Genomic DNA, 18,500 nt, shown 5'->3' with positions numbered 1-18,500 from the left:
CATATGTTTTGATTTCCTTGACGGGTCTTGGCAGACGCGACGGAGTATAGACAGACCAACTGATAGATAGACACTGAAGAGATGTGGCAGTTTTTTATAAACTGTTTCTACACGGGATCGTACCGAAACGCTACATCGCTTGGCAGCACGGCTTTGCGCGTAGGTAACTAGCCAAGGCCGAAGCCTCCCACGAGACGAGACCTGAGATTTAGAAAATATGAAATTCCAAACCCCTGCCGGGAATCGAACTCGTCATCATGATGGTGGTGATACTACACAAGAGTGTGCGAAAATACGTCATGTTATACGTCCACGGGTCCCTATTTCGTCAAAACCTCTTTAACCGACGCCAGCTGCATATCTAGGTAGAATTTTATTAATACTCAACAGGGCTCTCTCCGCCACTTACTCCATACAATCGTAGTCCCAATTTCATTTGAATATTAAGCAACCAACGTCCATGAAATTTTGCAGACACATTCTAGAAACTAATATCTGTGCCTGTGGTGTTTTAGATTTTTCTAAAAATATGTAGTTTTAAAATTACATATTTTCTAAAAATATGTACTTAGTTTCTTTTACATATTTTTCTAAAAATATAAAATTACAGGGGCTCAAAGATTTGTATGTGAATTTTTAAGACCGCGTAACTTTGAAACCAAATATTTTAATGGAAATCTGGAAAACCACAGGCATAGATATTAGTTCCCGGATCGTTTCTACGAAATTCCATTGAGTATGATTCGTTAGTATTCCAATGAGAGACGAACTACGTTTGTATGGAGTGAGTGACGGAGAGACCCCTCTTTAATGTTGTCTTTACCTGCTTCTCACTTTAAAGGGTAAGTTGTCAAAAGGTTGTGTTGGTTCATCATAATGATAAAAATTTGCGTTCCTTTGATGGCGATCGAGAGAATTCTGGCTGCGCAAGGCGCTGAAAATCAAGGGACGAACTCCACGAAATCGAAGCATTTCTCTTTATTTTTCCTTATGATGTTAGAATTCGTATTCTCTTGGTATTCTCCAATTGTTTGCGATTTTTTGACATTAAGTTTTTTTTCGTACACTTATCCGCATTATAATTGGTTAATAGATTTGATTGTAAATTGACGTCTAAATTATTTTTTCACAAAATAATAAAAGTTTGGGCTTGCTTGGGTTTTTCCTTTGATATAAATAATGTAATATACAAATATATAAAGTCTATGCATTTATATACTTCGGTATAGGTACTTAAGTCTATGAATCTATGGCTTTTCATTTTTCTATATTTTGTAAATAATAGTCCAGTCATTTGGTAGTTTTACCCGGAAAGTTTTCCGGGAGTTTTGATAATTGGTGATTTTATAGATTTCGACCATTTCGACATTCTCTTTCCGAATTTTCATTTTGCTATAGGTATCATTGTCTTTGCCGCTCGCGCCGCTAAAATGGCGCCCAAATACAGTTTCTTTCCGACTCATTTTACGATGAAAATGGTTATGTACGTTGCACTAAAAGTATCGGGAATGGAATATTTCCACTGTCCCTGTCATATTAATTTTTTTTAATTGAAAACTCCTTGATTTTAAAAATCGAATACCATTTATTTATTTAAAAAAAGATTCTCGGTGTTGTCACAAGGTCTTGTCAAACTTGTTTAGTCGTTGAGAAAATGGAATTGACTCGAGAAAATTCTAGAGCGATGATTTATTATGACTTTCGAAGTGGTTTAACACAAAAACCGTGTGTTGACCGGATGATTTCTGCATTTGGTGATGAAGCCCCATCTAAAACCACAATGTATCGTTGGTTTGCTGAATTTCAACGTGGACGTGTCAAGCTTAGTGATGATCCCCGTCAAGGTCGTCCAAAAACTGCAGTCACCCAAGAAAACGTTGATGCTGTGCGTAAGCTGATTGAGGAAGAATGACATGTGACATACCGCGAAATTCAGACAACTTTAGACATTGGCATGAGTCAAATACAAATAATCTTGCATGAACAATTAGGTGTAAAAAAGTTGTTTTCCCGATGGATACCGCATTTGCTCTGTGAAGAGCAAAAAGCGGCTCGCGTTACTTGGTGCGTCAGAACTCTCGAAAGATTCCACGCAGGATCCTCAAATGCTGCATACAACATCGTATCAGGTTACGAATCCTGGATATACGCGTACGAACCCGAAACAAAAAACCAGTCACGAGTTTGGGTGTTCGAAAATGAGTTAAAGCCAACAAAAATTGTTCGTTCACGAAGTGTTGCAAAAAAAATGGTGGCCACGTTTGTCTCCAAAACCGGCCATGTTGCAACTATTCCTCTTGAGGGACAAAGAACGGTTAATGCAGAATGGTATGCTAGCATTTGTTTGCCACAGGTCGTTTCTGAACTCCGTAAAGAGAACTGCAACCGCCGCATCATCCTCCATCACGACAATGCGAGTTCTCACACCGCGCACAGAACAAAAGAGTTTTTAGAGCAAGAAAACATAGAATTATTAGACCATCCACCGTACAGCCCCGATCTAAACCCTAATGATTTCTGTACTTTCCCTAAAATAAAGAATACATTGCGTGGTCAGAGATTTTCATCACCTGAAGAAGCTGTGGACGCCTACAAAACGGCCATTTTGGAGACCTCAACTTCCGAATGGAATGATTGCTTCAATGATTGGTTCCATCGTATGGAAAAATGTGTCTTTCGCGGAGAATACTTCGAAAAGCAATAAATACATTTTTAAATAGTAATGTTGTGTCACTTCCTTGATTCCCGAAATTTTCAGTGCCGCCCTCGTACCTAATAAATTAAATGACTGTAGGTACCTGCTATAAAGCAAATTTTACACCACTTGTTGAAAAATGAGATGGCAAATAGCACCATCTGTTATCCCATCATATTATTATTTATACTAGTAGGTATTAGATTAGGATGCCCCATCATTCGAACCAAACTATTGTCTACTTGTAGGTTACTTTCTCGTCTCATCTCCACTCCAAATCTGAGTATTGAAGACAGATGGCACCATTTGTGTTAGATTAGAAAACCATTTGATAACGAGAAACATTCAATAACTTAATAAATAACTGACATTTAAATGTTTTGTTTTGCGATAAAATGTTTAAGTAGATACCACCTAGCAAAATGTTTACGACCATTTTTAAATGCTGTGTGGAAGCACCTTGTATAGTCCGCGACAGGTTGCGATGGCAATCGGGGTAAGTATGAGGCAGGGAGGTGCCCCGCACACACGCATGGGGTTAGCGCGAGGGCTGTGCGGATGTGCGGGGTGTTTCCTTCCCGATTGCCATTTCAACCAGTCGCGTACTAAGGATACTTATTAACTTCGTGGACCTTGATCATGGAAATAAGAATCGGCTTAGCAACTGTGGAAAACCCAATTATCACGATCCAGATTGACGGGTAAGTTGTGACAGATTAACAGATTTACTTACCTACTGTTGACGAAATAATAAGCCCAAGTGACAGTTTAACAACTGATAGATAAACAGACGGACAATGAAAGTATATATAAGGGTTCCCTTTTTTTTTGAGGTCAGAACTAGGGTTAGCAGCTGTCTACCACGCTGGCCCAGTGCGGGTTCTCCAGCCTCACATCTTTTATCTACGGAGAAATCTCAGCCGTACAGGTTACCTCACGATGTTTTTCTTTACTAATAAATCAAGTGATGTTTAATTGCTTAAAACGCAAGTAGCTCCATAAAGTTAGAGGTGCATGAACCCTGGAATCCGACTACGACGCCGACGTCTTAACCACTAGGCTGCCGTGGTGTATATTATATTATAGACCAAAAGTGAAAACACCAGGGCACAATGAAAAACATTTATATCTTTTCGTATGGTTTATTCCTTCAAATACAATAACATCTATACAATGGTCTACGACTAAATGGATTTATATTTCCTCCTCATGCATAAAAACAAACAAACTAAAAATAAGTAAAGCAACATTTGTGTAAATAGGTATATCTATAATTGTTTAAATAAAAAACTTTTCTTTTAAAATAAAATCTAACATCACTGATTTGGTAACTAGGGTGCTATAATGATTAGATAGGTTAATTGGAAGAAAAAATTTACAAAAATATTTTTTTTTAAATACCTTATACAAAAACATAATTATGCGAACTAAATAGACTCATTTATTTGTCATTAGTGCGAATTAAATAACTATTTTTGTAACATGAGTTAAAAATACTATAAATCCGCAATTTGGCGACTTCCCTGAGTGGTGAGCGCTGTGGTGTGATACGGGAGGACCTGCTGAAGTAATTTAGGATTCCATAATTTCTCAATTATTTTATTTGTTGTGACTTGTGAGGCATCGGTCATGGCTAGTTACCACTACCACCACGAAGCAGTGTCGCTAAAAGCTAGCACTTCACGCTCGGACGTGTTACTCGGCACGGCATTCGGCGAGTGACGCAGAGGCGAGAAGTACCTCTCCACGCGCTCGAGTAAATCAGTTGCTGACAAACCGTCAAAGATGCAGATTGATAAGAAAAAAAGCTTTTTTCTTCTTAGGAGGGACCTATTTTTCTAGGGAAAGCTTTTATTTAGTGTTCAGAGCTTGGTTCAGAATAAATATAACGTTCTGAGTATGAACGTGTCGGCATCACGAAATCGAAGACTATGAGTGGGCTGACGAGACCACTATATGTACTTATTAGAGTGTTACCAAAGTGAACCAGTAATTTGGGACCCGAAATACCTGGCCCACAAGGATAATGAAAAATAAACAAGGTTTGGAAATGCATTGGCCAAGCTATGAATAAAGCACTTATTTACTATTTATATTATAGCTTTCCTGTAGTACCTAATGATCCTACATGTTCGCACATGATTGTAATGAGCAAGCCCGCACAAAGCTGTTGTAGCAGCATTTACAGCGACTTTTCCGTATCAACTTGCAACTTTGAAGGTTTATCAGCAACTGAAGTACCCAAGCATGTGGAGAAGAACTTCTCGCCTCAGCACCACTCGCCCAGTGCCGCGCCCGAGCGCATCATCCTAGCGTGAAGTGCTAGCTTAAGCGATTTTTCGTTCCGTTACGATGCCACATTAACTGTAGGTACATACCCCTCTACAGCTTAATTCGCTTCCATCAGACTGCATTGACAACAGATGTGATAGCAGTCAATGATAATAATATTATGTTATGTTAAAAATAATGCCGCAATAGGCCTACACATCTTTTTATAAAGTGGTGGTTGTCGTTTGCGCATCGATACTAGATGATAGAATCACAGCAACGTATGAGTGGTACTTAAGTAGGTACCAAAATGGCGACTCTGGTAGAAGAACACCGGCTACGTTACGTTAGTTTACTTGAAAAAGCACTGTCTCTAGGCCTGCGATTTATATTTTTTGATACTTTGATACACGTCGTACGTCTCTTGGACTTCTTGTGGATCATTATAAACGATCAGTCAAACCGATCTTAATAGGTACGTCCAATCACTCACTTTATCTAAAATTATCACAGTTTTCAAGCCTCCCTGAGTGATACCTAAGTAGTTTACAAAAAACAAAGACTAATAAAATTGAGTTCCATTCCATTATAATATTATTATAACAGCTGTTTTTGAGTAGGTAATTTATCTCAGTTTTCAGTCTCACCATATTTTTTCATGAAAATCGTAATTATGACCTAACAAAATTAAATACATAGTACTAGTAATAATTATTAGGGTAGGATAAATTATTATGTTACTTAATTGTAAACTATGCACAGGAAATTCCATTATCTAATTATATTTTCTACATTTATTAAGATAATAATATAGGTACGATTGCACTTTAAAAATAACAACTACAAATCACAAAGTATTTACAAACCCTCGCAAACATTATTTGATAGTATTTATACAATCTATTTTTCTCTAGCTGTACACAAATCGCTTTAAATAGTGTGATAGAGGCATTATGTACGGATGGTATTTAGGGGTTTATACCAAAGGGTGCCAAACGCATACTTATAACTAAACATAACTAAACTAATAATATTACTAAACATCCGCTGTATGTCTTTCTATCCGTTCGTCACTCTGTTACAGGGGTCTACAACTTCAGCTGTTATCCCGAGAACTTCTAAAATATCTGGCAAATAGCGTCGCTTACGTATTATTGTTTATGTTTATTCTACAAGTCAGCTAAGAAAAAAATAGATTTTAGACATTAAGGCTCACACACACGGGCAAGCCAAACGCAGCGTACCGCGCTCAGGGTGGTAATTGTTCATAATCACCAGTTTATGCTTTTCTCATCAGTCAAGTCTGTCAAAGACAAAATTAATTTGTACATTTTGTTCTCAAGCTACGGCCACACCTGCTCGTCATGAACGCGGTATGCAGGAGCATCCACGATGTGAACCTATACATGCACACCTACTCGCGTTGGTGTCTAATGGCGCCAATAAATAACGTGCGAGGCAACCACCACGCAGCTGATGTTCCCGCTTCGTGGTCGCTTTGGTGCGCACGTTTAGATGATGCTTGAAGGTGATTAAAACAAAATGCGATTTTTGTTAATAACTAAGTGTTTAAAACTTGTATTTTAATGTAAAAGAAATAGGCGCAGGATTTTACTTTAATGTTGTTAAAATGTTCAAGCAACTCTCAAACTAAATTACAAATTAATTTTATTTGCAGTCTTTTTTTATATTTTATTGAAATTAAAACCACATCGTCTTACATTTACGACAACTAATTTAATTTTCTATACAAATAATACTGTAATTCATCACGTTTTCTGAGGTTATAAGTCGAGTCGATACAATAGTAATAAAAAAACATGACATAGTTTAGAAAAAAAAAATATTTTTCATAAGTTTTTAATAAAAAAAATTATATGCTGGTACTTATTGTGAAAAATATTTTGTGGTTGAACAGTATTTACTGAACGCATGTGATCAGTTGTGGAGTCTTATCGACCGTGTTATATGATCTTCATTAGATCTTCATCAATTTTATATGGGACTAATCTATCTGTATAATATATAAAAAGACTTGTCCTGACTCATTGATGATCTAGCAACGCACACGGTCCAAGATCTCAATGCCACCAGTCATTACTTACTTATTTTCTGAGAAACAAAATGTGTGCGATAGATTAGTGCTAGTGTGTACCTGCCTTTAACGTACGCATATATATATATATACTAGTTCGTGCTGACATTTCATCTGTTAAAGGTACGTAAAAATATTGCTGACCTTTTTTAAAGTCTGGGTGTGGTTTTTATGTAAGTACTTACACGTATTTCATGAATGTCATAGCATAAACGACTCAGACTATAAGTAAGATAAAATATATCTCGTTTTTTTTTGCGAGCTTTAAAGCGTCTGACAGTATTGAATATTAATCATTATTAGCAATATGCACTAACACAACCCTATCCCACACATTTTCTATCTCACAAAATAAGTAAGGTCTGGTGGTTCTGGGATATTCGTGTACTAGGGTTAGAAACTTGAAATTTTGTCAGTTAGCACCCACCAAGAAAGAATTTTCGGAAATTCCACACAAGTGAAAATGAGTCCGTCATTTTTCAAGTTATATTTATGAAAAAAGTTGCTATTTGGGCTTTCGGTTAAAAATGAAGTAATACTTACGTTACATTTCAAGATTTGTGGAAATTCTACCATCCTATCAATTTTCAAAAATTTCATTCGAGCAAAAACGGGGTGGGTTAGTAATAATATACATACATAACCGAAATCAGTTCAAATCTGAGTCAGTATATAACAGAGTATCACTGCTTAAAAATATATATACGTCAGACCGTGGTCAGATCTAATCTCCTATTTTTTTAAGTCGTTTAAAAAATAGATACTTGAATTCACTATAATAAACATATTGCCCAACAATTTGTTAGTCCCATCAATATTGTTTCCTACTTCATAATAATAATATAATGAAACAAAAAATATACCCTAGCTATTTATATGACATTTAAAAAGAGTTCTTATTACATAGTTTTTTAATAATATTTTGATTACATTATACAATGAATAAAATTTCAATAGGAATTTGATATCCTAAGTAAATAATACACTTCTACTTAATTAATGACTATTATTTACATTCCTTTGATAAAAGACTAGTCTCGCTTCACAATTACTTACGTAGGTTTTCCAAGAAATATATCGACAGCTTCATAACAAAAAAAAAACCTATACCAAAAAGGTCATTTTTCATTTTTTGCTGCAATAGATAAAAGTAAGTATTCACATTTTTACCCGACTACGGCAAAGCCAAAAGGAAGGACTATGATTTTAGCAGTTTATGTATGTAAGTAGGTATATATTTATGTGTGTTTGTATGCAGATTGTGTATGTTCCACCTAGCGCATAAACTACTCGGCCGATTTTGATGAATGCGGCGTCAATTGATTCGTTGTACAGGTCCGGGCGACATAGGCTGTATTTTATACGAAAAAATTGACCTAACGGATGTTATATCAAAAAAAGTGGGGGGTCTCCAAAGATTTTTTTTACAACAACATTAAAATAGCGACAGAAAAACAATTTTACTATATTTCAGCATTTATTAAGACAATCGTAGTCGGGTTTTAGTTTCAACTTTATCTTGTTGTCCGTCCTGTGAAATTGCATTTTTGTCTATTCGCCTTTTTGTTATGAAGCCCTCGATGTTATTAATAATTGCCTTGTTTTGTATAAAATTTGAAACTTCAATGGTAGGTACTGTATTTTCTGTTCGACTAAACAACATAATAAAAGTAGTTACATGTGATTTTTTACCAAGCTAAATCCAAGATTTGGTCGTTATCTAAATAAATAAATGTCTTACTTAAACGCACATGTAAAAGTAACATAGTATGGAAGTAACATAGTAGGTATATGAGTCACTATGGTACGGTATAGTATGGAGGAAGTGAAAAAAAACGCATTTAAAATGAATTTAAACGCATTTAATCGCATTGTTGAGATTTCTCCCTCGTAGACTTCCACTTGGCATATATGAGGTAACAATGCGTTTAAACTTTAAATGCATTTTAAGAAGTCAATATCCAATAGACATATACATCTTGTTATGTCCGCTCTTCACTCTCACGAACGAACGGATTGTGTGTGATTAAATTAGTTTAACCTCCACTTAAATTTTAAAATTTCTTTTATACAACTCATCGAGTGCCTAAGAAATTAAGTCCTGCAGAGTTATTAATTTTCTTTGAAAACCAGAGAGGTTTAAAAACAAGTTACATTTTCCAGTATTGCAGCTTTCTAATAATTCACTATCAGCATTTACATTTTCGTTTTTAGGGTTCCGTACCTCAAAATGAAAACGGAACCCTTATAGGATGACTTTTTTGTCTGTCTGTCTGTCTTTGTGTGTCCATCCGTCCGAAACCTAAAAACCCATAGGGTACTTCCCGTTGACCTAGAACCATGAAATTTGGCTGGCAGGTAGGTCTTATAGGACAAGTAAAGGAAAAATCCGAAAACAGTGAATTTGTGATGACATCCCAAAAAAAAGTGAAATGTGTTTCAATATTTTAAAGTAAGATAACTATACCAAGTGGGGTATCATATGAAAGAGCTTTACTTGTAAATTCTAAAACAGATTTTTATTTATTTTTATGCATAATAGTTTTTGATTTATCGTGCAAAATGTCGGAAGAAATACCCGAGTACGGAACCCTCAATGTGCGCGTCTGACTCGCACTTGGCTGGTTTTTTTTTTGTTAGACAGGCTTTTGCCACCTTCAGCTTGGACGTCACAATAGAGCAGACATTTATTATTCTCTGAAACGGTAGATCTGAAGGATATCCAGTCAAGCAAATGGCCTTCTCCAGTAATGACATTCGGATCACTCTTCCGTGCTACTGCAATTTGTGTAATCAAACTTAGAACGGCGATACACAGACAGTTCATAGCGAACTCTAATCTTCCTTTTATAGCCATAATCGCTTCGAGCAGTTTTAACAGTTCGTTAATGGGGGTGTCAAAGTAGGGATGACGAAATACATTTCGTGCGTAGTCAATTCAGTAGGTATCATCGCAAATCTTGAGCTCTGGGGATCCCATTAACGTTTATATAACTAGAGATAGACTATTTCACAGATACTTAGCACGTGAAAAATTATGTGAAAACCCTTTTTTATGTGTAAGATTGGATAATATTAACGAATTAATATTGACGAGGTAAAATCTTACAAAGTTTGAAAATTGTTATTAAAACTAATCCCGCTTTACGCGCGCGTACGGTCATCGACCCGACCCAAAGAGCGCGCGAGCGAGAACACTCGCATTCCGCGTGTTAGTAGAAACGGAAAAACCTCTAGTTCGTGTGATTGCATTTAAAATCATAAGTGCGAAAATTCAATTTGAAAACTAGCCTGCGAAATATCAGCTCTTTTGATCGGAATTATGATAGCTAGGGTTAAAATATTAACGTAGCAAACGATTGAGAGTGTGACAATTGAAAAATCACTGTAAAATTTTATTAATTTCACCTGAGAAGTGAAAATTATTTGAAATTATGCCCATTACTAGTTCTACCGTACTTAGCGCGTAATATGTGAGCCACATGATAAATCTTTAAGATTGCCGTACCTACCTTATAAGTATGTGCTGATTTAGTAAGTGACTTCCCAGAGCTCGAGAAGATTTGAGATTGTTTACCCTGCATTTACACATTCGCTGTGAATTTCATCGACATTTCATGCATAGCCTCGCCACTGCAAGACGAAACTGGAGACGAATGTTTGAAAAGGTAATTCAAGCCCCGTCTCAGCGCTCTCTCTTTTGCGAATGTGTAAATACACCTTAATATTATATGCTTTGAATGCCTTAAGCTGCGTAGTCACTTTTTGCACATCAACTCTGCTACGCACATCTACAACTGTTCTAACAGTGCGCGTATTTTGGCAAGAATCATGAATCGAATCGGTGTCTGTATTCACTGCTGGAGCAATCAACTGCAGATGCATGGATCACTGTTGCGTACAAAGAGGATACGCAGCTATAGAGACTCGCAACCCAGTAGGTACTTAATCAAATGACTGGGTAAGTGATAACATCGTAATATCGTGTTCTTGATAAGTCCGCCGTGTTGCTGAGTTCAACTTCTCCGACAATATTGTATTGTGGATGTTCCGACGCTCAGTAGGCCGGTCATGCGTAGTGCGGATAGGAGCCCAAGTGTGACGTCACGTGGGGAGGAGCCATGGAATGGGGGGAGTAGAGGTTACCCCCACCACCTCCCCAATTACTCCATGACGGTGACGGGAATATTGATGCTGTAACAAAGTGGTATGCTAACCTAAGTTAATATAGGAATAAATCGTAAATAAACCGAAGTTATAGGCACTGCACAATTTTTTTTCATAATAAAACTGATCGCACATCAAGCTGCACACGATGACTTTATATAAGAAAATGTATAATGAAAAAAAAAATTTGAATATCCATTGTAGAAATTTTTTTTGTAGGTGCGATCAGTTTTAGAGCACAAAAAATAATCACGATGTCCACCTACTTATAGAATTTATAAAGATTAATCAAAAACTATAAAATATTCTACGCAATCTATAGTATTCGACTTTCAATTATTAAAAAAAATAATGTATTATTTACTCGTAAATGGTTTGATTGTACATATATGAAATGTATTTATTGTATCACAAAACAACCTGCAAGTGAGGCAAAAAAAAATTTTCAGTACTGAAATTGCTCGGGTCTGCAGTATCGGTAGGCTAAATAGTGGCTCATAAGACACGAGACTATGGAAAGAACATTCTACTGAGAAGAGCCGGCAAGATCAATACCTCTAATCATCGAATAACAAGTCTATACATTGTATAGTATAATAATAAATAATATAAAATCTTATATTTGATTAACATTCGCAAATGCATTTTTCATTTTTAGTCACTTATTTTATCGTTTCCAGCGCTTTTGTCCTCCTGAATTAAATCATTCGTTAAATTAAAATATTATTTGGTAGTTACAGGGTGTTATTAGAACGCTAGCAAAATCTTTGGGCTATTATGACCTACCGAAATACAATCCAAGACCAATAACCATTTGTCTTATACTTATTTGTAGTTTTAGTATTTTTCAAACCCGCAATGTATAGCGTACAAACATGGGGTCAATGCTCCGCCTACGATGTATTGACCCCGCGGCATCTATCTACGCAACGTTCGTTGACCTCTCAGACAAATGTATTTTTTTCAATACCTACATTGCAAACTTTTAAAAAACACAGGTTTTTTTATTTTTGTTTTGCGTTTTTTTGTGGTATCTTATCAGTTGGTAGTCATCAGTACTATGTATGTATCGCCTATTTTCGTTTTTGTAAAGCATTCTACTTACATCCTGTATGTGTTCTGCTGCGTTCAATGGTGTAACCATTACTCTTGAATATTATAATGATGCGTTTCGATTTGAATGTGTGACTGCATGTGTCTTCTACTGGACATAGGACTTTTCGAGTACGCGTACTCGTTCACTGTAGTTTTGAGGTTTTACAAGATTTTTCATTAGGAAGGACTCATATTTTTGCACGATTGCCCAAATAAATCGGACAAGTCACTTAAATATATACATATATAGATATATAAACCTAACTTAGTAACCTAAGCATCCGCTGTCCGTCCGTCCGTGTGTCTGTCTGTCAGCAGGCTGTATCTAATAGACTGTAATAGGTAGAGAGCTGCAATGTTCGCAGAGTGTATGTCGATTGCCGCTTCCGCTTCAAAATGGCGGCCATGCAAATAAAAAAAAGTGTTATTTCTTTTACGATGGTACGGAACTTCGAGTGCAAGTCCGGCTCGCACTTGATCGATGTTTAACCAATTGTACCTGATACCTATATTACATTGTTTGCTAACGTACTAGAACTTTTAATATTTTCAAGAGTTTAATAGAAAATTAGAGATCAGGACATGTGACTCGCGAAAACAGCTAAGTGCTTTAGTGTCGGTACGTCAAAACTTTACCACCGGATCGGAAGGCAGATTTGAGGGAGAAAAGCCGGCAGATCTCATTTATACACATTATAACAGGCTTTATCGAACAGGCAGTTCGCGAGAATGAATGTTTATTCCATTAAGTCAAGAGCGCGAGCGAGCCTTGCCGGTGACATCCCACCTCGAGTACTGAGTAAATGTTTGAACAGAAAGTGGATGCAGATTACACTTTGCTCTGCGCATGAAGGGTGCATGATATTAGCTAATATGTACTACTAGCTGACCCGCCCCGGCTTCACTTGAGTGGAAATTCTACACATTAGGAACATCACCCACGGCTACTTTTGTAGCGATAGGTACGACTGCGCAGTATACTGTACTATACTATAGTACTCGACCTGTCGCGTAGCGCGCTTGCCTAGAAGTTGCCTATTCACTCTTGACTTGAAGGTACCCATATTATAGGTGAAAGGGAAAACTGATGCCGGAAGGGCGTTCCAGATCCTGGCGGTTCGGATTAGAAAAGATCGAAGAAAAGCAAATCGCTTCGTACGTGTTCGAGGAATTTCGACTACGTATGGACGCAGACCTTGACGATGCCTGGCAGTACGATGGTGGAAAGGTGAAGGAGGAACCAGGTCAAAGAGTTCTTGTGCACAGTGCACACTCTCCGAAATAAGTTATAAGTTTGACGTGTGTATATGTGTATCTGTGTATATCTGTCTGTGCCATCGTAGCGCCTAACTATTACGGTTCTAAATTATCTATAGGTTCTGAGTATCTACTTGCGAAAGAAATTCAAACCTAAATAGTGATGGCTAACCAGTTGAACAGCAGCAGAGTACAAAGTAATAGAATGTCGCAAAACCTTCGCATCAACTTAAGCAGTTGGATATAATCTATTCTTCCTTAGCTGACTTAAAAGGCAAACAAGTAAGTAGCTTCTCTCTGAAATTAATAGGAGGCCCATAAGACCTTGACACAAACTGACAATGATATCATGATACGAGTGAAAACCCTAACTCTAGATATCTAAAGCGCCCCCGGTTAAATCGCGTCGCTTACGAGTTTCTCCGAGAAGATTTCCGTAATTTGTTTATCTTTTAAGTTAGCTAAGGAAAACTGAAGTATTCTTAGTATATACCTAATTAGGAAAATATTACCTGTAGACGTCGGCATAGCTGCATGTGGGGCCATGAAAGATGAGAGCTTGGCCGAATGGTGATATGAGCTCATGAAGAGGTCGCTCTGATATTTATATGCAGGGTCGCTGGCGGCAGGCTGCGTCGCTGCAGCTAACCCTTGAAAGTCGAATTTGTACGCGTATCTTTTTCCATGCACCTTCGTCATTATATTTTTGTCGTAGTAGTATCTGTGCCAATAAATATTAGTTAAAAACCAATTTGCAAACACCAATTTTCAATAAGTCCAATTCTATAAAAGTAACAAAGTTGAACTTTAAGTCCCATTCCATTTTGTCGGAATTTTATAAAAGTGGGTAGTCTGTACCCAAGAAATAAGAATAGGTAAAAACAGAATTGTAAGTACAACACACAGTATAACGCAAGGAATAATACTTGGCATCGTCTAAGAACTAGGTACATTAGACTAGATGCAGCATTTACTTGTAAAAATTTGTATTAAATACCTCTATTTTGGAATTAATATCGTTGTGGTATACACAACTATATTAATTCCAAGTATCAATATTCCTTGCATGAAAGGGACAGATCTAGAAATCCAGAAATAGGTCTTGTAAAAATACCCATATATAAGTACGAGGTATTAAATTTGTTTCGCCACGGCTTCGCAAAGCAAAATGGGTACCCATAATTCGCAATGCGGTGTAAAACTCAGCATTTGACCAATGTTACCTCAAAGCTCTGCTGAGTTTGTCGTAATTCATATTTGGCTTAGACTTCCTTTCGCCCCAACGCCGAGCAACCTCATCAGGGTCGGTGAGCTTGAACTCGCCGTTAGTGCCCTCCCAGGTGATGCAGCCAGCATTGCTGGAGTCACTCAGCAACTCTAGAAGGAACTGCCACAGTTGTATCTGTCCTGAACCTGGAAGAAAGAGTTTAGTGTATCTGTACATATAGTGCGTAAATTTTGAGATCTCACTCGCCATTTTTCAAATTAAAAAATTGTTTATTTTCGGTAACTTTGTCACACTATCACACTAATATTATAAAGGCGAAAGTTTGTATGTGTGTGTGTGTGTGTGTGTGTGTGTGTGTGTGTGTGTGTGTGTGTGTATGTTTGTTACTCCTTCACGCAAAAACTACTGGACGGATTTGGCTGAAATTTAGAACGGAGATAGATAAAATCCTGGATTAGCACATAGGCTACTTTTTATCCCGGAAAATCAAAGAGTTCCCACGGGATTTCAAAAAACCTAAATCCACGCGGGCGAAGTCGCGGGCATCGGCTAGTTAACAATCATCTGTAGGAGGTTGGAGGCTTCTTTTAGAGGTAGGAGAACTCCTCTGTGTCAGAAGACACCGCTCTTCCATAACAGTACAGTATTATCTTATCTATGTGTGTGTTTGTGTGTGTGTGTGTGTTAGTATGTGTATGTGTGAGTTAGTAAATGAGTGAGTATATGATTTTAACGGTATCTTTCTATTGGTGAAAGAATTTTCTTACAAAATTTACGTCTTTAAATAAGTGTAGACATTTTTTGCGGAGTAGCCATTCAATACATACATTTATTTCAAAGGTTGATGAATTTCGCACTTTTGACAGTCTAAAGCCGGTTCTACACTCGCACGTGAAGTCGCGCCGTTATTTTTTACGCCGTGAATGTATGCCGCGCTCCACGCGTTAACTGTGTCGCTCCACACTCGCAAATCTTACATCTTGTTCGTGACTATGGAAGAAACCCTTTGTCGTGGACCAAAAACCGACACTGATCGGGGAAAGGCGCGAAGCGCGAACGCGAAGGCGTGAACAACATCTACACTCGTGATTCGCAGTTGTTGCGGGTTTTTGAGGCCGTTCGCGCCGCGAGTGTAGAGCCAACTTTAAAAAATAAGATGTCCATGTAGCTGAGCCATCGAGGTAGAAATAATTCGACGCCTATCCATCTATGTGAGGGGTGTATCGTAAGAAATAATGGGCAGGGTCGTTCCCACATGTTGTGATATTGGGCGGCTGTGTTACGAACACGCACGACTTGAGTCGAATGCGCCCGTCTGTAACCAAGGACCGTTAGCACGAAAAGTTACAATAATTTTAGTTTTGCTTTTAAGAAGTGACGGGCCTGTCTGCGTAATAAACCAGTGAAGATGATACTGCCCTCATGCCCTCGTCTCATGCCCCATAAGATGGTCCATATTCGTAGTGCATTCCAAAGAAACCTATTCGTTCGATTCGAATACTACCAAAAAACTCAATGATATTTTGGAGATACATTTTTAGAACTAATATCATGTCTGTGATTTTCCAGATTTCCATCAAAATTTTCAGTTTCAAAGTTACATAAAAAAGTTCCAAAGTTTTTGAAAATTCATTTTCGTGTCACTTGGCATGATGAAAGGATTCTAACGATTATTTTCCATTCCATCAAATTTTTTTCAGGCATTTATTAAGTTATGGTGCAATAAAGAAACTCACATACATGAATTCTGAAAATATTACACTCCTTTTTTACCCGACTACAGCAAAGCCAAAAGGAAGGGTTATGATTTTAGCAGTCTATCTATGTGTGTTCCACCGTAGTGCTCGAACTAAGGAATCAATTTTAATGAATGAGTTGTCAATCGATTCGTTATTATGGTCCGGGTACATTTTATAATTGCCCTGCCGGATGTTACATCCAAAAAAGTGGGGTCTCTAAAATTTTTTTTTAGTGGAATGGTAAAAAACACCGAGCGATAAAAAAACAATTTTATACGATACCTATCATTATCTATCCGCAGTTCGCGGGTAGTAGTCGGGTTTTAATTATTTTTAACTTTATCTTGTTGTGCAGTCGTGTAATAAAATTGTATGAAAAGTTATCGTGGTATTTAGGTACCCACGATAGAGGATTACCTAGTGTGGGTACCACCAGACACATAAAAATTGTACAAGTGAATTTGGTAAATAAACATTTTTCATTTTCATTTCCCATGTTTTTGGTGACTGTACTTGTAAAACGGCCGGCGCACACGAGCGTGGCATCCCGTGATTTATCCGCAATCGATTATGTCGGAGTCATAACGTTGCGCCTGCCTTACCCTGTTGGGATGCTTGGGGCATTGTCTGCTATGCCTCATCGGTTTTACGACTCTTGATTAATCGCCGATTACTGCAACTATTGAACCCTAGAAGCTTAATCCAGATAAAAATATAATAACACTACAAATTTTAGGTGTTCCAATGATATAGGTTTATTTCGTTAATTCTAAGGTTTCCAATGATACTAAACTATGAATTAGAAGTTCAACGATATTACATAGATAGGTAATGTATGTATGAGCACGGCCTACTGCTGGGATACGATAAGTGTTCTCTTGAAGGTTCCGTTTGTTACTTTTGAGTATAGAACACAACAGTCTATACGCCACCGTTGGCGTTGTTCTAAATTTCCAAACTAGATGACTATCGTGAACTGTGACACTGTGGAGTACGAAATGGTATGAACTGAAATAGTCAAAAATTTGAGATAGGCCATTTTCTAACGTAATTGACACTGTGGAGTACGGAATGGTATATAGTGAAATCGTCAAAACTTTGAGATACGCCATGTTCTATTATGAACTGTGACACTGTAGAGTACGAAGTGGAATGAAGTGAAATCGTCAAAACTTTGAGATACGCCATGTTCTATTATGAACTTTGACACTGTAGAGTACGAAATGGTATGAAGTATAATGGTCAAGAGTTAGGACATGTTGCCAGTTCATCAGTTCACACTTCTCAGTCGATCTAAGGTACTGTAGTCGGGTCTCAGACCACAGGTGAGTTAGGCGTGTGAACTGAAAGTAGTATACGCGTAATAACGACCGGGCCACGTGCCGCGTGCCGTGACTGCCTCGCGAACGGCACGCGGGCACGCGCCGTTTCGTAATGCTACGTAATTATATGCTTTGATTTAAAGGTGTAACATTGGGCTAGGTAATTTATTTTAATTTGTGTTTCACGTTTGGAATATTTATAAATTATAATTTACTAGCTCACCCACCCCGGCTTCGTACGGGTGTATGGATATTAATGAATAAGTGAGATTATTTTGTTATATTTCAAAAGAATAAGACATCATTTTCGATGAGAGCTCTCAGTCTCAGTCTCAGCTTTCAACATATTAACACGAAACAATATTTAAGTATTCGTACGTTTAAGCCCACTTCTTGAATCGCTCTATCTGTTGATGAAAACCGCATTAAAATCCGTTGCGTAGTTTAAAAGATCTAAGCGTACAGAGGGACAGACGGCGGGAAGCGATTTACTCTGTATTTTGATAATCTATCAGTTTTTTTCACACTGAACTCTGTTTATTCAATTTGTTGCAAAATAGTTTTTGATTTATCGTGCAAAATGTCGAAAAATAACAAACAAGCGCACGGAATCCTCGGTGCGCGAGTCTGA

The 18,500-nt window shown here is 37.4% G+C and overlaps 1 protein-coding gene across 1 annotated transcript in view; it reads right to left on the bottom strand.

Moving 5' to 3' along the window:
• Positions 1–9,639: 9,639 nt before the first annotated feature.
• LOC123880366 (DNA-binding protein D-ETS-3) overlaps positions 9,640–18,500 on the bottom strand; it is a 76,815-nt gene continuing 67,954 nt past the window's right edge. The window contains exons 7-9 of the mRNA XM_045928472.1: positions 14,804–14,993; positions 14,093–14,301; positions 9,640–11,255 (exon numbers count right to left, since the gene is read on the bottom strand). Coding sequence (XP_045784428.1) covers positions 11,131–11,255; positions 14,093–14,301; positions 14,804–14,993 — 524 coding nt within the window. The 3' untranslated portion in view covers positions 9,640–11,130. The remainder of the gene's footprint in view (positions 11,256–14,092; positions 14,302–14,803; positions 14,994–18,500) is intronic.

The sequence above is a fragment of the Maniola jurtina genome, chromosome Z (assembly GCF_905333055.1).
Source record: "Maniola jurtina chromosome Z, ilManJurt1.1, whole genome shotgun sequence".
Taxonomy (NCBI): Eukaryota; Metazoa; Arthropoda; class Insecta; order Lepidoptera; family Nymphalidae; genus Maniola; species Maniola jurtina.
This window is presented reverse-complemented; position numbering and strand designations above follow the sequence as displayed.